At 43.3% G+C, this 20,608-nt stretch overlaps 1 protein-coding gene across 1 annotated transcript; it reads left to right on the top strand.

Annotated features, from left to right (window-relative positions):
* The first annotated feature begins 8,450 nt into the window (after positions 1-8,450).
* Positions 8,451-16,511, top strand: LOC104386154 (chromosome unknown open reading frame, human C2orf71). Its single transcript, XM_009994697.1, has 2 exons — positions 8,451-12,214; positions 16,382-16,511. The coding sequence occupies exons 1-2, from the start codon at positions 8,451-8,453 to the stop codon at positions 16,509-16,511; spliced, it is 3,894 nt and encodes a 1,297-aa protein (XP_009992999.1).
* Positions 16,512-20,608: the final 4,097 nt, after the last annotated feature.

The raw sequence follows: 20,608 nt of genomic DNA, 5'->3' as shown, positions 1-20,608 counted from the left end.
CGGGCCGCACAGGTGCCTCCCGAGCTGTGCAGCGCCGAGGTGCGAGCCGCAGCATCACGGAATGCTGGGTTGGAAGGAACGTCAAGGATCGTCTGATCCAACCTTTCTCAAGTTGAGTCTTCAAAGTGTGCGGTGTTGGGAAACACACCCCTTCCCTGGGGAGATTACTCCGATGTCCACATGTTCTCATAGTGACCAGTTTTCTTCTGGTGACCAGATCTCACCAGGAGTAACTTGCACACGTGTCTTTTCCATCTGCCTCCTTGTAAAGAGGGAATCTCCATCTTCTTGGTAGCCACCCTTTGAGTACTGGAACATTGTACTAAGGTCTCCCTTAAGCCTCCTCTTCTCCAGGCTGAACAAACCCCATTCTCTCAGCCTCTCCTCATGCAGCAGGCTTTTGATCTCCTCTGTGGCTTTCCTCTCGATCCTCTCCAGCCTGTCCACATTTTTTGCACAGTGGGGACCAGAACTGAACAGGTGTGGCCTGGCGGGTGCTGAGTAGAGTGGGATGATGACTTCTTTATCTCTGATGATGATGCCCTCATGGATGCAACCCAGCATCCTGTTGGCTTTCCTCACCACTGCAGCACACTTCACTCTTACTGACCTTGTCCACCAGGATCCCCAGGTCTCTTTCCACAAAGCTGCTCTGCAGTAGGAGAGTAGGTATGTGGAAAGGAGGTGGGAAACACGCACTAGCGCTGGGGAAGCAGGGAGGAGATGGTGCCACACACAGCCCTGTGTGACAGCAGGAGGCATTTAAGCACACCCCCCTTTAAGCACAGGCTGGAGATGATGTTCAGCTCAGCAGGACAGCAAACCTGTCCTCGTCCTGGGTGGGGATAGGTCTGGGAACTGGTCAGAGGGATGCAGAGAACAGATCTGACAGCTTAATACACTGCAGCTGCCCATGGTCATCCTACACCCCTACGGCAACACTCAGATACGAAGTCATGAAAAAATTAAAGGCCAGTGAACTGTAGATCCCAAGAAAAATGGGTGTAGGAGGTATGGCTGGGAGAAGATGGAAAGCAAAGAGAGATGGCAGCACAGTGCTTCTTAATGGAGGATTTCAGGTGCAAAGTTCATTAACGCTTTAACACCATGAAATCTTTATGCACCAACATCTGCCTAAAGGGACTTGCCACAGGTCACACATAATTGCTGGTAGGTTTAAGCACACAACTCTGAAATCTGGACTTCTCAGTTACTTTAGTAACAAATAGAAGGAGTGAAAGTGGCAATTTACAAGAAGGGGTTTCAGGGGGTACTTTCCCAGTGCTGTAAACCTCACAAAAAAACCCAGCTCACGTCTAAATCCAAATATTTGTAATCTCTAAGAAACTCGTGCAGTAGGAGACCCATCTTCATAAGGCTCACGCCCAGGCTACTTGAGGGGAATTTGACTTGATTAAAAAGTTACTGCTGTATTTTTATGCTCAGTGTGTGTCACTATTAAGTAAATATAACCTCATTCTGTGCCTTTTCACAATATCTTTATCATCCTCTCCTACATGTCAGAACATGTCAGAACATAAATAAAAGTCTGTTCAGCCTATCCTGTCTGACTTATTTGGTGCTGCAATGGGCAGCAAAATTGCTGAGCACCTGGAGAACTCAAAACAATGGGCTGCAGCAGCTCTTACTGCCATGGGAAGAAGACAAGGAAACAATGCTTGTGAGCAACAAGCAGATTTTAACTAAAATATTATTTCACTTCTTGTTTCTCTGTTGGACAGAAATAGGGTACTACTAAACAGTTAATTCATCTTCACAAATGTACGTGTCAGAGGAAAGGGATCATTTGGCTTTGGAAGACATAGCAACTTCAAGTACAGCCACTCTAGAGTGAGAATAAGGGCGGAAGAGAGGTTCTGAATGTGAGCACAATTTTGTACCACTTTCAGTATGGCTTCAGGACAGCAAACATGATCAACAGACTCCATACTCCAGGAGCTCCAGGATACTCCAGCATACTCCAGGAGCTACCCTCAGAGGTGGGTGTGAAACAAGGAAGCACTGTGTCCACCCACATTTCTCTCCTACAAAAAAAGGCTACTGCTTATTGCAGTCTTTCCAGCCCTGCCCATTATTTCCCAAAGGACACACCACCCTTCCTCCCTCTAACCATCAGCTGCTGCCCTATCATGTAATTTGCCCTTTCCAGTTTCTGCTCGATGTGCCAATCCCAAGCTCTTCAGGTCACATCCACCACTTTCAGATCCACAGCCTTGAGCCTGGCACTTCATGGAGAGCCACTCAGCTCTTCTCTCATTGGTGCCCAGGCTGCGAAAGGAGATCATCCTCTTTCCAAAGCAAATGCCTGCTACACACAAACACACACACACACACACACACACAGACATTGCGACTCGCACCAGGATGGGTTTGACTTCACACAGCTGTCAGTGCACACATTTTGGTTTGAGACACTCCACAAGAGGAAACCAGGAAATATGCTGTACTTAATTATAGCATTTGGCAAGCTGGAGTCCTAAGTAGCTTTAGACATAGCAAACAATGCAGCAAATAGATATATGTATTGGGTTGGTGTGGTGGGGTTTTGGTAGCAGTGGAGGGACCACAGGGGTGGCTCCTGTGAGAAGCCGCTGGAAGCTCCCCTGGGCGCAAAAATCCGACCCCACCTCTGGGCAAGGCCGAGCCCATCGGCAAGGGTGGATGCACCTCTGCCATTAACATACTTCAGAAGGGAAAAACCAACTGATCTAAAACCTGCAAAGCAGAGGAAAAGAGGAGATGAGAGCAATGCCAGATCAGAGACACCAAGGTCTGCGAGGAAGGAGAGGGGGAGGCACCCAGAGGTTCACCTGCAGCCCACAGTGAGGTGTCAGGCTGACCCCTTGCAGCCCATGGAGGAGCATGGTGGAGCAGCCCATGAGGGACCAGGGTGGAGCAGATGTGGACTTGCTGCCATGGAGGAGGGGAGGTGACTGTTCTTGAAGCAGGCTGTGACTCTGTGGGATGCCCATGCTGGAACAGTGTGTTCCTGATGGACTGTACCTCATGGGGAAGACTCATGTCAGAGGGGTTTTTGAAGGACTCTCTCTCATGCAAGGGACCCCACACTGGAGTAGGGGAAGACTGTGAGGAATTCTCCCCGAAGAGAAAGGAATGGCAGAAAACTATGAATAATGAACTGACTGTACACCCCATTCCCTGACTCCTATGCTGCTGAGGGGAAGGAAGTATAGAAATCAGGAACAAAGTAATTTGTGGCAGGGAAGAAGGGAGGGCTGGGGTGAGTTATTCAACCTCTATGTTTTGTTTCATATTTTCCTATTCCCATCTGCTTAGCGATAAATTCAACTGATATTTTTTTTACCCAGATAGAGTCTATTTTAACCGTAACTGGTGAATGAACCCTCCTTGTCATCTCCACCCATGAGCTTCTAGTTGGAGCAAGTTGACAGTTTGTGGGTGAGAATTAAGGGGTGGGCAGACACATAATACTGTTTTAGGTGTCTTGTTACAGGCAACTTGATCAGGACAAGGAAGCTGATGAGGCCTTCCACAGGCAGCTGAAAGCAGCTTCACAATTACAGGCCCTGGTTTTCATAGGGGATTTTAACTACCCAAACATTTGCTGAAGGGTCTACTCAGTCAGCCATTCACAGTCCAGGAGGTTTCTCCAGTGCATTGATGAGAACTTATTGATGCAAATGGAGGATGACCAAACTAGGAGAGGAGTGCTGCTGGATCTTACACTCACTAACAAGGAGGGCCTGGTTGAAGTGGTGAAGGTTGAGAGAACCCTTGGCTGCAATGACTTTGAGATGGTGGAGATCAGGATCTTGTGCAGTAGGAACAGAATACCAAGCAGGATCACAACCCTGGACTTCAGGGCCAACTTTGGCCTTTTCAAGCAATTCCTAGGGGAAATCCCATGGGACAGGGTACTAGAAGGTAAAAGGGCCCAAGATAGTTGGTTAACATTCAAGGACCTTCCAAGCTCAAGATCAGAACCTCCCAATAGGTAGGAAATCAATAAAGTGAGCCAGGAGACCCGCATGGTTAAAGAAGGTTTGCTGGGCAAACCCATGTGGAGGAAGAGAGTTTACAGATCATGGCAGGAGGGGCTGGCCACTTGGGAGGAATACAAGGCTGTTGTCACAGGATGGTGGGAGGCAACCAGGAAAGCTAAGGCCTCCTTGGAATGACGCCTTGCAAGAGAGGCCAAGGACAACAGAAAGGGCTTCTTCAAATATACTGCAGACAAAACTATCACTAGAGGCAATATAGTCCCACTGCTGAAAGAGATGGGTGCCCTGGTGACAGAGGATACAAAGAAGGCAGAGTTACTGAATGCCTTCTTTGTCTCTGTCTTCAGTGCTGGAGAAGGTCCTCAGACCCCTGAGGCCCCAGAGGAAGTCAAAAAAAGGGAGAGTTTTCCTTGGTGTCCTGGTGGACAGGAGGATGTGCCCTTGTGGCAAAGAAGGCCAATGGCATCCTGGGGTGCATTCGAAAGGGTGTGGTTAGTAGGTCAAGGGAGGTTCTCCCCCTCTACTCTGCCCTGGTGAGGTTGCATCTGGAATATTGTGTCCAGTTTTGGGCCCCTCAGTTCCATAAGGACAGGGAAGTGCATGAAAGAGTCAAGCACAGAGCCACAGAGATGATTAAGGAAGTGGAACATCTCCCTTATGAGGAAAGGCTGAGGGAGCTGGGTCTCTAGCTTGGAGAAGAGGACACTGAGGGCCAATCTCATTCATGCTTACAAATATGTAAAGAGCAAGAGTCACTAGGATGAAGCCAGACTCTTATCAGTGTTAGGACGAGGGGCAACAGGTGCAAGCTAGAGAATAGCAGATTCCATGTGAACATGAGGAAAACCTTTTTCACTGTGAGGGTGATAGAACACTGGAACAGGCTGCCCAGAGACATTGCAGAGTCTCCTTCTCTGGAGACGTTCAAAACCTGCTGGGATGCCTTCCTGTGTTACCTACTTTAGAGGATCCTGCTCTGGCAGGGGGCTTGGACTAAATGATCTTTCGAAGTCCCTTCCAACCTCTAACATTCTGTGATTCTGTAATTCGCACAGTGGGGGGAGGGGTGAGTGAGCAGACACCTAATTCTTTGTTGGTTAGGCCCAAACCACGACAACATGTTTCACGTAACGGTATTGTATGCTTGCTGTGCTGGGAAGACACCAGAGAAACAGCTTGTTAGTTGGGTAAGAAAGTAATGGTAGCATTAAATACTCTGTATTTTCATCTGCTTGGTGCTAATGACCCAAATAAGCTGTGAGACCCAGAGGAAACATTTCCTTTTGATTAACGCAGCGGAAGAATGACGAGGAGTTCAGTTACTGTCTACTGAAACACCACCAGGGCCTGAAGCTGTTGAAATGCAGCTGTGTTCCATTTGTTCATCTTCAGAAATCCATTTTCTAAGACTTTCTTTTCACTCAACAGCAAACCACTGCCACTGTTCTCCTCTGTACAGAGAACGGCACCACCTTATTTTCTACACTTCTGTCAGCAGCAGCTGGATGTGATTCCTGAACATCCAGCGCCTACCCCAGGCTGCAGGTCAATTGCTCTGCCTTATTTTTCTGGTCACAAGGGAGAAAGGGGTGCCCCTACATAGCTGTACATTTGGGGTTCAGTATCATGCAGCTGGCAGGAATTAGCAAATATGCCTTAGGCAATTAAGCCTTTGGGAGCCATGGAGGTGCCACAAGAGGTCTTTCTAATTATGCTTTATAGCATGCTAGCATTTCGGCAGGACAGCCTGGCAGAGGAACAAAACTGAGGCATGGAGAGCCTGGTTTTGTGTTACAGGGCAGTGTTACAGTCAGTGACAGAGGCAGTCTTCCATCCTAGCTACATAATGCATTCATTTCTGGTACCTACTGCTTTCTCTTGGGCATTTTTAATACCTTAAGCAATGGGGCATGCTCAGCTTCTGTTAGGAGGGGATCTTAGCCAGGCAAAATTGCCACTGCTGTATTTCTTGAATATTCATCCTATGCAGTGAGACCAAAAAACAAACCATAATCTCCACTTTATGCCCTAATCCCACTCCAATGATACCTGCATTCCTTGTTTTGAAGTATGCAGTCCAAGTAGGCCTAAGGTTGTATTCGGAAGGATTTTTAGTGCCTGCCTTTCCTTGGAAGTAATAGAAATTGGGCTCTAAAATCCCTCTAAGTACCTTCATTCCTTGATCTTAAGCTGTCTCTGTGAATGTATATAGACTATCAAAACTGGTGAAAGGTAGAAGTGGGTTACCTGTCTCAGGTAACTCCAGCCTTACTGAAATCACTTGCTTTACTCCAGATGAATGCTTTGACAGCTTTTGAGAAGAGTTATATCTCTTGGTCAGGGGGTGGAGCAGTACAGGGCCTTTCTGAAATACAAAAAATTGATATTGAAATTTGCTTGAGGATACAATTTTATCTGATTTTAAGTTTGGTTGGTGCGAGGGTACCCAAAGTCCTTGTACAGGCATTTTTTGTTATTTGTTTTAAAATTTAAAAACACATTAATAAGGATAATCCTACCTTTGGAGCACATGTGGACCTCCTGCCACGGCAGACCTTGCGTTTGGAGAGGTGACTGTTCTTGAAGCAGTCTGTGACTTTGTGGGATGCCCGTGCTGGAACAATCTGTTCCTGATGGACTCCACCTCATGGGAAAGACTCATGTCGGAGGATTTTGTGAAGGACTCTCTCTTGTGGGAGAGACCCCATATTGGAGTAGTAGAAAACTCTGAGCAGTCCTTTAACTGAGGAGAAAGGAATGGCAGAAAACTACGAGTGATGAACTGACTGTACAGCCAATTCCCTGTCCCTTCACAGCTGTGGGGGAGGAAGAAGAGAAATAGGGAACAATGTAGTTTGGCCCAGGGAAGACTCTTCTTCTCTGGGGGAAGGTTTTTTTAAGATCTGGTATATTTTTATTTTGTCCTGCTCTGATTTGATTGGTGACAAATTGAATTGTTTTTTCCCCCAAGTAAAGTCAATTTTGCCCATGACCATAACTGGTGAATGAATCTTCCCTGTCCTTGTCTCAACCCACAAGCTTTTAGTTGGATTTTCTCCTCCCCATCCCGCAGTGGGGGGAGGGGTGAGAGAACGGCGGCACCTTGTTCTTTGTTGCTGGGTGGGCCTAAAGTGTGACACAAACAAAAGTGATTGTAAAATCAAAGGAAAAAGTCAAGAAGAAGAACTTCCCAAATACAACAAACAACTCATGTGGAGTTTCTGCTTTGCCTTCTTAAATTTATCTTTCCAAGTGGTAATATTCTGTCCTGGCCTCAGAAATTATTCAAACAGAAGGGGTTTTTTTTTGTTGCTGTTTGGGGTTTGTTTTGTTTTTCAGAAATGGGTCTATATTTTTAATTTGCTAGCTTTATTTTCTTTGAGTTTTACCCCATAAAGAGATAAAGGTAAGCAAGTCAGTTTTGTAACGTCAAATTTTATCCCAAGATGCTCAAAGGAAAGAAAAAAATATTTTTAATTTAATGTATTTATTTTAAAATCTGAAATTCTATAATGCATATCCACTAGATGCAGACACCATCTTAACAATATATGCAGAACTTATTCTACAAATACTGTTATTTTGCAGTTTGGATTTTCAGGTTGGAAAGCTATTTAGAAGGGACAAAATACTTTCCAAGAATGATCACCAAAGGGGAAGAAAAACAAATCAAAACCTTGTTTTGAAATCTTAGAAGGAAAAATTAAACAACTTGTCATATGCAAGTAGGGAAAAATTTTGAAGACTAAAAGCAGAAATCTAGCAGGCATCTCTAACCCATTTGATTTCATGTCTTGTACTCTTCAGTGAGTACATACTCAAACAAGGTCACCTTTCCCTTCATTGAGGAGTATCTAGTGGCATTTTCATGCCTGTTCAAATAGTTTCCCCTCAAAAGACTTCAAAACACAGTCTCTTTCTCTGGATCTCTGCATTCAGTTGTATGTTACATTTTTGCAACAAGGGAAAACAGAAGGGACAGATACCAAGCCCTTTTGCTTCCAAATGTAGTGCAGAAAAAAAAGATGTGCCTTTATAAATACAGGGTGGGTGCTGACTGGCTGGTGCCTGCTTACTCTAATGAGCTTAAAATCTTATTTGTAGTGGACATCTGTCAAGACTGAAGTGAGGCAGGCAAGTCCTCTTAAGCCATTAGCTCTAAATCCAGCAGGGCTTTCACACTTCTTTTTTGAATCAAAGAAGAAAACCTGAATTGGAATGTACATTGGAGCAGTGCACAAATGCTAAAGTAGATCCTTGGCACTAAGCTCATGTGAGATTTTGAGACAAACAATGGAATCTGACAGCAAAACTGGGAATGCAGTGGAAAACTCATGAGAAAAAGGCCAGCCGCAGTTCGGGATGAAACAGTGAGTTCTGTTCTTTCTTGTATTCCCTAGTTCATCTGGATTTTTAATCAAAAATAAAGCCAGAGACAGAGAAAGGATGGGTTGCACACCCTCTCACAGTGAGCTTGCTAATACTATTGCAAGAAGTGGTCTTAAGGCTTTAAATAAACCCAAAAGCGTTTTGCGTATTGAGCCAGGAGATAAAGGAATACCTCTACTGGTTAAAGGTTCATCTTCTTACAATATTGATGAATTACACCAATATGGGATCCAGAGGAAAGACTACATGGGAGAAAAGGAGGATAAACTGTCAGCGCAGGAAAATAATGATAATTTGCAGTCACCTTCCAAGGCTCATTCAGATCTCCACATTTCCGGGGAAGACAAGAAAATTGAGAGGACAGCCATAGATGCCGAAGTTGTTATGTCTGAACTGATTGAGTCTCAAAAACACATCACTGAGGCCATACAGATCAGAAAGCAAAGCTCCTGTGAATCAGAAAAAACAGCTTTCATTTGGGATGACAAGAATGAAAGCAATGCAAATCAAATGCTAAAGAAAGGAAAGAAGCAAAAAAATCATAAGCTGGCAAAGCAAGGTCGACCTAGCAAAAGTAAAGTCAAGTCCATTTTGGCCCCATGTGAGACAGAGAAAAAGATAGATTTCCCAGAACTACTTGTTAAGGCTCATCAGAGTGCATACGCCTACTTAAATCCCAGCATCTCCAAGTATGAAACTATACTTCACATGGCCAGCCAGGCTACCCAAACTCAGCTCTTCCTACAGCAGATGGTAAGCTTTCTTGTGCTTCGCTTTGATGAAATCAATCAGCTCCTGGAGGAAATTGCCAACGATGGAGAAAATCTTCTCAAAGATGTAGGTGGGAATTTGGCATGGCCAGCAGGAAAAGGTGATTTGAAGGAGCACCCTGATCTTCTGCAACAACTACTGCAGTACACGGTCAATAAAATGCAATTACTGAGTGGGATTCTGGCCTCGCTCACCTCCAGTGCCCTGCAGGAGACCTGCAGATACATGCAGTCTGCTGCAAGCAACTTGGAAGGAAAGCTGAAAGCAAAGCAAAGCTTTGATGAGCGCTTGCAACGGGTGGTAAGGCTGCTTGAAGCCTCAGCAGTGGGATCCTCTCAGTTCCACAATGATGACAGGACTCTCTGTTCTGAGGATAGTGGCATTGGCGTGGACAATGAATCCCTCAAGGAGTTCAGTGTTTTCAGCCAGCATGCAGGACAAGCAAGCTGTGATTCCTGTGCACATCGACATCCGTCCCAAAAGCACACCAAAACAGTGGAGCATGTATATGATGGGACATCGTTACTGGATACAGCCAGATCCCATGACTATGCACTCAAAAGTCATTTTAAAGATGTATTTTATTCAACTGCGCAGAGTAGGGGAGCCGCTTCTTGTCAGGCTGGAGTACCAGAAGGCATTTCTACCATGTCCCAATATGCAAGCTTGGGCAAAAGCCATTCTTATAACTTCTTCCACTCTGATTCTACTCAGGAGGGTGAACATTTTAAAATCTGTGAATCAACAGATTTTCCTTCTGATTATGATGAGGACGATGACCAAGGAAGCACCCAGGGAGAGGATGATGACAATACAAGTTTATCAGAAACAGGGAAGGATGCTCTGCCGAGGAGGCCCCTGACTTCACCTGCAGTCACTGATAACACACAAAGGCAGTCCATCAATAGGACGGAGAATGCAGATACAGAAGAAATTATTCTGAAGATGAAGGATGCCATCAGTGAAAAAATCAAGTTTGTCCCAGCTAAATCTGGGCATAAAGAATGGATAGAGGATGAGAGTGGAAGAGCAGTACTAACAGCAAGACCAAGTACAGCAACAGGTAGCCGGAAAACCTACAGGAAACAACAACGGTCCAGGTCAGAGGAGTCCCTCAGAAGCCAGGGAGAGGATCCAACCCTCCTAGAGCTTCAGAGAACTCAAAAAGAGCTCAGCAAAAGGCTGGAAATATTTAATGAGAAGGATACAGATAGCAATCCAGAGCCTTGGAAATCAAGAACAGCACCTTATCTGCAGGATCGGCAAGTTACATCTAGGTCCTCTAGCAAACTGAAGGCATTCCTTTCAAAAAATTTCAGCATCCTGCCTAACCAGGATAAAGTCCCTTTGTTCATGGTTGATCAAATTCCCACCCATCACCTGGATGATAAAAGAAGCAGGAAGCCTTTAAGAGCTACTGTGCCCATGCAGGAGACATCAGGAGGTAAAGAAAAGGAGCCTCTTGGAGCACAAATGCTCAGTGGCAGCTGCTGTGCCCCCCGACAGTCTGTCAAAAAGCTTATTGAAACATTCAGTCCTACTGATGATCTTCTGAAAGCTGCACCTTCAAGATCTTTAGGTCCAATGAAGTGCACCAGAAAATTTGAACTTCCAGGCATCCCACCTATCATTCCCTTTCAGAAAGGCCTGGCACCTTTACATTTTAAGCATCGTATTTCACCAGTAGAAGAAGCAAATCCTTCAAACACCAATGGAGTTTCAAGCTTTCTGAATGCCTTTCCTCCAGCACCAGCTGAAGAGCTAAGCAAGGACACAAAGGAAGAGACTGATGAAGACATAGAGAATCTGCCACCACCACCACCTGAAATGTTAATGGACACTTCTTTAGATTTATCTCAGCCTGAAGAAACTGCACAAATAGAAGCAAACTCTTCAGAAGATGCCAAAAATCCTGCCAAAACAGAATTTCATGCTACTAAGAGATCACAGGTTTCCCCAAAAATTAAAGCCTCTCTTCAGTCCATTGACTTATTGCCAAGTAAAAATACCAGTGGCCCTAGCGCAATTGCTAATAAAGGTCTAAGGAATACTGGAGCAGGGGACAAAAAGCTGAAGAGGTACTCTCTGGAGCTGAACCCTACCAACGTGCACATACCTAGCCAGGAAGAGATATTGGCAACCCAGAGAAAAGAGGCTGCGGATTTGTACAAGCAAACCCATAAAATTATTCCTCTTCAAAATCCCAGTGAGGCTTCAAAACCAGACAGCAACAGCTCAGAAAGAAAAGAGCTTAGTTCACCTGTGACTTCAGTGCAACACCAGAAGCACAATTTTTCTGATTTGCGTGGGAGAAACAAAAAAAGGTCAGTGCTTTCCAGGAGCGTATCCCCAACGAGAACTCCTTCTTCTCCACCAACTGAGAAACGGTTTTTCAGCTCCCCAACACACCACAGGCACTCTCTGCAGGGTTTTAGCAACCCACAACCAAGCTCACCCACCATGCAGAAGAAACCCAGTCCCCCCTCTAGCCCCAGGATGCCCAGCCCACCTTTGCAGAAGAAGCTGCTCTCTCCGCCACCACAGCGAAAACCTCTCAGTCCTCCTGGGGGGCACAAGCAAAGCTCACCAACACTGCAGCAGCTGCTGGGCTCCTCAGCCTACCACCAAGAGGCAAGCCCCCCTCCATTCCTCATCACCCCCTCCCCACCAACCTCCCCATCCCACTCCTACAAGGGGCCAAGAGCTGGGCTGGATGCTGGAGAGGGGTACCACCTTCCATCCTCCAAGAGGGGTAGCAATGTCCGTTCAATATTTTGCCGGGCCACTTCTTCCTTATTCGAAGCCAAACCTTCACTGGTACCCAAAAAACCTGCTGCAGAGGGGACCAGCCAGCCTGAAGCTTCACTGTTTTCCCCAAAGAGCAGTCCACTTTTCCGGCAGCCTGGAGACCAGACCAGAAAACTGTCCCTGAGTGCTGCCAATCCTCAGCTGTTTGTGAAGAGAAGTTTCTCTGACCGCCGACCAGGGGTCCAGTTTCATCTTCCAGCTCCTGTAACAAGTGGCAGTGAACCTGCACTTAACCAAGCAAAGTAAGAAACTTTCCACTTTAGGCCAGGAAAGCATAAGTGTAGCACTGTGTTGGCTTCCTAAACTCCTGTTGTAAATTTAATATTGTTAAGAGATTTACCAAAAAAAGTGCCTTGTTCATGTGCAGAACAGATGGCTGGGCAAAGACAGCATTGTAGTTGGACTAGATGATCACTGTAGGTCCCTTTCAACTGAAATATTCTATTCTGTTCTGTCCTGTTCTGTTCTATTCCCGCAGATTTCAGTAGACTACCGATCTGAATAAAGGGAAGAGTTACCTTACCATGGCTTGCTCAAACCTTAGACTTACACATGTGCTGTCACAGGCACCCCAGGGAAAATTCAGTGCTGGTTTCATGGCACAGAATTCTCCTTATTTGAATGGGGGTTAAAGATATCCACATTCAATTCTTAAAAGCTCTGAAGTAAAACTCAGGTTATAAACATTTTTAAAGAACCATGAGAAGTTAAGCTTGCACCAAGGGAATGAATATTGTTCCTAACATCAGCCTTTAAGCCAGTAAACTGCTCAGCTGAAATATGTATTAAAATGTTTCATATTAGCTGGCGAAGGTAGGGCTGGGCTAGATTATCTCCAGATGTCACCTCCAACCCCTATCATTCCGTGAGTCTGTAATGACAGACAGATACTTGGTAGGCAAGGATGTGTATGGATGCAAATATAGCTTGAAATTTTGAGCTTCTCATGTAGGCTTTCAGGTCTAGGTGATGATTTCAAGTCTGATGGGTCCACAGCCCAGGCCCAGTTTTCAAAGTGGGAAACGCTCTCATGGCTACTGGACATTCATTGCTCTGAAAAAATCAGTTTAAAGAGACTGAAGCATCAACACACTCAATTTCACATTTGCAATAATTGGTTTTAAAGCCATTCTGATTTTTAAAAATCTGGGCTTTGCTTTAAATTTTCCCTACTACTTAAAAAAATTAAAATAAAAAAATCACAAAACCAGCCAGGAAACAGAAATTTGTATTTGGGAATATTCTAAGATCAGTGTAACAGCCTGGAAGTACAAAGTGCTGTTATTCCAGTTTCTTTGCCAAATGTTTAAATGTATTGATCTCTAAACTACACAAGATGATTAAGACCCTTCTCAGATAACCTTTCCTCACATGAAGGGTATTTTCACTCTTACCACGGAACGGCTGAAATCACATGACTTGTCTCCATGAGTACGGATTGCAATACCAGCCCTAACAGGAGATAAAGCTACACTTGGAAGTGCACAAACACTCAGTGTGTTGTGAGTACTGACACAGTTGTGAATACCAAAGTCAGGTGTCCAGGCAGGCCTTCCTTCCCCAAAGACGGAATAAGGACTGACAAAACATGCAAAAAACCACTGAGAAATGCAAGCCGTTTTGCATTTCAAGTTCTAATATTGCACTATGGTCTTACATTTGAACCTTTCCTAAAAGTCTTGTATGTTGTTGCTGGGTTTTCTGTTGTTATTATGTACTATGTGAAGTCAGTTTTTTTCTACTCCAGTGCACGCTAGCAGAAATATATGTTTTCAAAAGAGACTTTACGTCAAACCTTGCAAGACAAAAGCCCAGGCAGTTTTATGGATCAATTTTCAAAACAGTCCATTATAAGTTGTTAGCTAATTTATGCTTCAGTGGGTTGTATTATCTTTCTATTGTAGTCTGTCAGAGCATAGAGAGTAATATTAAAAAAACACTGTAAATAATCCTTTCATGAAAATAATTATATATCCCAGTGTTATGATATAGAGCATTTTGGAAGAATGAAATATATCCCAAGCCAAATTCAGTTTATACAAATGGACATCAAAAGCAGTCTTCGTGAGTCAGTCCAAATTTATGTCAGCATAAGCAAAAAGGATATTTAGGCCATTAAGTACCATATGCCCTGATTTAAGATGCAATACACTACTGTGTATTTTCTTAAAATAAGCTGTCTGCAGTAAATTTTTACAGACCTTACACTGAATGGCCTAATACGAATATCACAGCAAGTGTGCCCATGGCCAGAGAGGAACCATTTTAGGAATCAGTACATTGCAAAAGCTCTGAGAACCCCTCACATCACTGCTGGCCAACTCCTCCTGCTGAGGACAGGAGCAGTTGCCACAGCACTGAGCACCACATCCCCATGCACAAATGCTGACCCCTGCTTTTACAGCAAATGCCGTTAAGAGGCAAACCACCATGCTCTGATCCATCTTGCTCCTTCAAGTTCATTAAGCATCCAAGGCTTCCTCTGCTTTGCAATTCATTCAGCAAATGGGGAAACTTCAAAATGTATCCCTAGACCAGATATTGTATACCTCATCCTTGTCATTCTGGCTATGTTTGCATCTGGTCTCAAATTCACATGCTATTCCCACCCAGCTGTCCGTCTCCTTCATTCCTTCTCTTGGTCTACCTTTCCCCTCAAAATGTAATGATGCCTGTTTGTTTTTTTTGTCTGTGTGGGATTTTTGTGTATTATTAACAGCTTCAAGCACTGTCCACAGGACAGAGGAAAGATAAAGTCACACTTGCAATAGCATCACTTTTATTGGTATAACATTTTGAAAATCAGTGAGTTAGGCAGTTTCTCCCATGCTTCCAAATTCCAGGATATATCTCTCCACTTCTTCCATGCCCAGCGAAAACATCCATTTGCTGAGAAGCAAACTGCTAAAGATAATCCAGCAGGAGCTTATGCAAGCAACATGTTCCTCATCAGGCAGATGAGTCCCCTCTCCCACCCACTTCATTTTAGCAGAAATATCGAAGAAAAGGAGGTGTCTTCCATATCATTTCACCCGCTAGCTTTGCCAGGTATTGAATGTCGGTACTGTGCACAGACTTGGGTGTCTCCTGCACATTCACAGCTCCTGTAGAAGGCAAAAAGTGCTCCTTTCCCAAACACATCTCCTGCCCATCCCATGCTCTAAGGGATATCAGGATTTAAAACATTGTTAGACCTAACTGACACTGGAGCTGGAGATTTTGTGGTTAGTCTTAGGGTACCTGGATGAGAGTTTCAGTTTCAGGTTACAGTGCTCAAGTCAGTAAACTGGTTCCCACTTGGACAGCCTGTGGATGGACAGACTGAGATAATTTTGCTGTTTTTTAAGCTTGCTCATTTGACAGCAATCAGCAGTTATTGACATCAAGACACAGCATGTAAAATTGCTCTGCTCGTAGAAATCTTGTTAATCTGTAATAGAATTTATTTGTATGCGGCTAAAATATAGTATTTCATTGACACTGCTGATCTTCTAAGAGGTAGAGAGAAGATTAAATGTTCTTGTCTTTAAGATATTGTTCAAGGAGGGCTTGAGGATGGATTGGATTGACTGAACTGGCCCAGAGCAAATAGCCCTAATGAGACGTTCTGCAATTGGGCAATATTTGATTCTGCATTAGTTTCATGACTGGTCTTGTGTCATAAATGTCTTCATTCAGCAGTTCAAATCACTCAAGTCCTAGAAGTCAGAATAAGAACATAACAGTTTGCCTACAGTTGAAAGCTAATTCAGTTTAGTAATGTATGTACTTAAAATACAGTAATGATTCCAAGATAACTCTGGAGTATTTTCCCATGTTGAGCTTAAACCACTTCAGTTAGTTACAGCAACACAGGGCACAGCACAAAGAACCATATTCATCACTAGCTCCACTGCTATAGTCAATCTTGATTCATAAAGTTCCTGTGCCCGTAGAGATTGCCAGTGCAACCTCAGGAACATTACTTATACTCTGTCTTCAGAGTGGCAGATTTATACCACCAGAATACACAGCCCACAGTCATGTTGACATACTCAGGAATCACTCTAGCCATGCTAAGCAGATGCGTAAGGTAAGAGGTAAGACCTTTCCTTCAGTAGAATCTGGAACAGGACTTTTCACTCAAATCTGTCTCTATCTGCAAGTGAACCCAGATTCACACTGGTGCCCTGTTAAACACAAAATGTTTGCTCCCTGAAAGAGGTTTGGGAGGGGACAGTGCAGTGCATTTGTCATCACAAGAATAAAATCTGGACTGTGTCTATAAGGAGCCTGTATACAGGAGGAGGCAGGGAATGACATAATATCTTGCAGCATTTGTGTTTCATGGGTTAATGTGGTCTAATCAGCACTGTTTTAAAAAGTCATGATTCATTAGCCTCTTAACTTAAGCATCTTTCCTTCTTCAGCTTGGAGGAGAGCCCTAGAAAAGCAGGTAACTCTTGGAGCAGCCCTTGTGTTCCTGAAATCAAAGAGTCCAACAGATCTGCTTCCCACCCCGAACTCTATGTTGTGGGCCAGGGGCTGCAGAGGGACTGACAGCAGAATCAACAAGGCAGAGGCATGAGCAAGGCCAGAGGCCCTGGAGAGAGGAAGCAGCCCTACCCAAGCCTCCAAAAACGTGGCTTCATTTTTTTCCTTGCAAGGACACTGCATCACGGCATTGCATCTAAAAACCCGAACTGGCCCAAACAATCCAATGAAAGCCAGCTGCTTCTCCTTTCATGGTTTAACTCAAAGATCTACGCTGAGCAGAAGAAACACTTTGCAGCAGGGTGAGTCTGAGGTGAATTGGTTTGACAAAGACAGGACCTACACCCAAGTTCTTTGTTCCACTGTTTAGATAAATAAATAATCATTATTTGACATGTTAATTATTCAGGAGAGCATAACAGTTTCAGTTGTGTAAAAAGTAGCTGTTGTGATATTTCTGGAGGGGGGGTAAAATCCTGAACAAATGGAATTTTATTGCAAAAATATCAATAACTTCATCAAAGCCACATTTTTACAGTATTCATCAACACAGAGAGAGACAATTAGGTCAAATACAAGTTAAAAAAACCAACTCCTTTTAAAGGAATAAAATTAGGGATCTTATTTCCTCAAAAAGGCTTTGATCTTCTAAATCACCCTTAATTATCGTGTAATCTCATAACTTCTAGTTTCCAGGGTGCAAGGCTTAATCCTGATTAGAGTAGTTTTGTAATAGCCCAATCAAACAGCATTATAAATCCTGAGGAACCTAAGGACATGTGTCTTTTTTTTTTTTTTTCCTCCCTGAAACAGGTTTATATTCTTTCTGATTTATGTAGTTTGAGGGGACTTACTGTGATTTCACTGAAGAGCCTAGACAGATTCTTGTTAATAAAAACACAAGTTATTTACAGTCAATTAATCCTAGGCTTTTACAGCACTGACTGGAATACAGTTTCTGAATTTACTGGATCTTGCTCACATAACTGATTTATTATAACAACTAAGATGCAACTTTTAATTAATGTAATTTTAATAAATTTAATTTGCTGTGTTTTCATATGCAAATTTAGTACAGAACAAGACCCAGAAAAAAACCCAAAACATTTGTAGTCCTACTTTGATGGCAATACAGGTTTCATGATGGTGGTATTTGGGCACTTCACCTTCACACAGGATTTTTAACCCTTCCTGCCCACCAACATGATGGGGGACCTAAGGCTTGTCTTATACTGTACAAGGGAACCCTCTGAATCCTGCACTCCTGAGTTTTAGCCTAGTGCCTTAATCACAACCATCCTTCAGTAAGTTCAGTGCCATTTTACACCATCAAGACAAGAAAAGCTTAATTGCTGTGTTCAAGGTGGGGTTTGAATATCAAGAAGTAACTTGCAGTGAGTAGATGCTTTGGTTTGTCAGGAGTTTCTGAGTCTGAGGTTGCAAAGCAGCCATAGTCACAGTGAACACCTAGGAGATGTCAACAGATCCACCTTGTAATCATATAGGCAGGTGCACCATCTCCTATCAAGCTGGAAAATCACTAGGGAAATACTGCAAAGATCATCAGCAGGGCAAACTCTGAGGGCAAGTCTTCCCCCTCATCAGAAGTGTAGTTCTCTCCTAACTGCATATAAGTACAAATACATTTTTGCATGCATTTTTGCATGCATTTTGGGTTTGTATATTCCACTGGCAGTAACAAATCAGAAACATGACAGCAGATTACTGGCACTTTGCATGTCTAAAGGTAGCTTTGAAGATGAAAATGTAAGAGTGGGAGAACAGTTTCTGTGCAATTTCCTAGCATCCATGATGAGTGATAAGTATTTACTTACATCACCCAAGCACTTGTGGTGCAAAAGCTACAGTAGCACATTAAGTGACACTTCACTTCAGCAATCAAGCTGGAAACCTCCTCACACGTGTGCTAGCTGGACATAGAGTCAGTCAAAGCATCTTTCCTCACAAAACAGGCTTCCCTGAAGATGTATTACATGAGCTGCCATCTTACCACAGCATCTCTCCCAGGTCTGACTAAGCCCACAGTCATCAGGAGACTCATTGCAAACAGTCCCACTGAAACACTGCTAAGGGATTCTGATGCTGCTTTAAGGATGCTTCAGCAAACTGAGCATTGTATTCAAGACACAGATCTTCTCCAGGAGTGATCTACAAGTTTGTAACATGAACTCATGACTCATGACTTGTGATGGACTCTCTTCAGTAAAATGAATGTACTGGACTCTTTCAATTAAGGTGTTTACCTTAGATTTCTAGTGCAAGCAAGAGAGCAACTATAGCATGCAGTGTGATAGCTTGGTTCACCACTTTTTTTTTTTTTTTTTTTACATTACAGCAACACTTCCAATTTTCATGAATACATTTACAGAATAAAACTGGTTTTAAGACTATGCTCAAATTTTAAGATATTTTTTTTTTTACTGAAGTAAATAAATCAGAAATTTTATATACCAGGTGAGTTTGATCTCTCTTACATTCTGTATGCAACCAGCTTAAATCTTTGCCCAATGTTATACTACTGATTCCTTCCTTAGTGCACTAACTACTCCATTTACTTCCTTCTTCTCTACCACAGCACAAACTTGTCTTCTTTTGTATTTTAATGGTACATCTAGGTTGCATTTCCATTAAGCAAACATGCCTTTTTTTATGCTACAAGATCCAGCCTGGACACTGACAAACCAGAGCATGCTTCCATCCCTCCCCTGCCCTAGTTTAAGCTTTAGTTAGCTGGCAATTTTGTGCTCTGTTCCATAGAGCTTCTGTGTACAACCAGAGCTAACCTGAGCACAGGGTAGTGATTTTGTCCTAAGGGTTAAATCAGAGTGCACCTGCTGCAGTGGTCTCTCATTGCAGAGGAGTCAAGCATGGAGAGAAGCAGTATCAGTTTTCCAGCCAGGGATTCATAGCTACAATACCAGCAGCTAACAGCTCCATGCTGCACTTTATCTGAAGACCTTTAACAAGCTGGCAGCTGCCCTTGCTTCCAGAGACACTGCTCAAAACTAAAAAATTAAGGGACTTGTAATTTCATACACTCAGTATCTGAAAATGACTAGAACACCAAAGCACTATATACACTCCAGTTACTTGACTTCAAGAGCTACCTCAGAAAAGGAAAAATAGTGCATTATAATGTTTGCACTGCTGCACCTTTTAACACCCAAGGTATCTCATAATAATTTATGAATTTTCTCATTATAAATAATATTCTGAGAATCACAGAAAGGTTAGGGCTGGAAGGGGCCATAAAATCACCTAGGTCAAATTCCTCTGCTACGGGCAGGGACAAGACCTCCTCTTTGCTATAGGAAGGAAAGAAACCACAGCACAGAGACCTGTTCTTACTGTCATGTCTCATCAGTAAGGAGCTACCTGAAGTTCTTCTCTCCTGAAGAAAAATTATTCTAGATTAGTGAATCATTAATTCTTCCACTCAGTGCCATCATGACTACAGCATGCAGATATGAATGTTACACGTATATAAACTTCAAACAGAGATTTTTATCTTCCTGGGCAAGATCCTGAAGGTTTCATTATGTTTGCAGTATGGATTAGGAGCTTGTTTTCATGTTGCCTTAACATATTGGATCATCTGAAAATTGGGGGCAAAGATCCCAAGTTTGCAATTCTTGCCCACTGCCCTTTTTGGATGACAAATGAAAATGTTTATGTCAAAAAAAGATTTGCAGGCACAGACAGTAAATACTCAGCAGGCCAAGGTGATGCCCATCTTGTTCCACCACTGCTAGCACAAAAATATCTATAGCCCTCATTGCCTCTAAATGCAATCCTCACTTTACTGACATTCTGAATTTCAAAATCTGGCCTCTTGTCTCTCCTCATCATATTCTTTAATCTATCTTTAGTAATATACATCTCTGTGACTGCATTAAGTAAGGATTTCCGAAGTGTGAGGATTTCCGAAGTTAGACTGTATAGACGATACCCCATCAATGTTATTTTAAAGGAGAAAGGGGCAACAAGCCTGTCATGCTCCATATGAAACCTCTCTGCTTTACTAAAGTTTTCTTTGAGGAATAGGTGAGTTGAATATATAGCAATTAAAGAGAAATGGAAAACTTTGAATGTTATAGGCTGCCCTTCAGTTATTATCAGTTATTACTGAATCATTGGGTCTT

This window comes from Chaetura pelagica, unplaced genomic scaffold (genome assembly GCF_000747805.2).
Source record: "Chaetura pelagica isolate M959 unplaced genomic scaffold, ChaPel_1.0 scaffold1663, whole genome shotgun sequence".
Lineage (NCBI taxonomy): Eukaryota > Metazoa > Chordata > Aves > Apodiformes > Apodidae > Chaetura > Chaetura pelagica.
Note: the sequence above shows the minus strand (reverse complement) of the source record. Positions and strands in the feature narration are given on the sequence as shown.

Bases quoted from the DNA above. Each gene is read 5' to 3' on its own strand.
- LOC104386154 (XM_009994697.1), top strand. From the start codon at position 8,451: ATGGGTTGCACACCCTCTCACAGTGAGCTTGCTAATACTATTGCAAGA. The intron at 12,215-16,381 runs GTAAGAAACTTT...TTCCTTCTTCAG, and splicing joins CCTGCACTTAACCAAGCAAA to CTTGGAGGAGAGCCCTAGAA.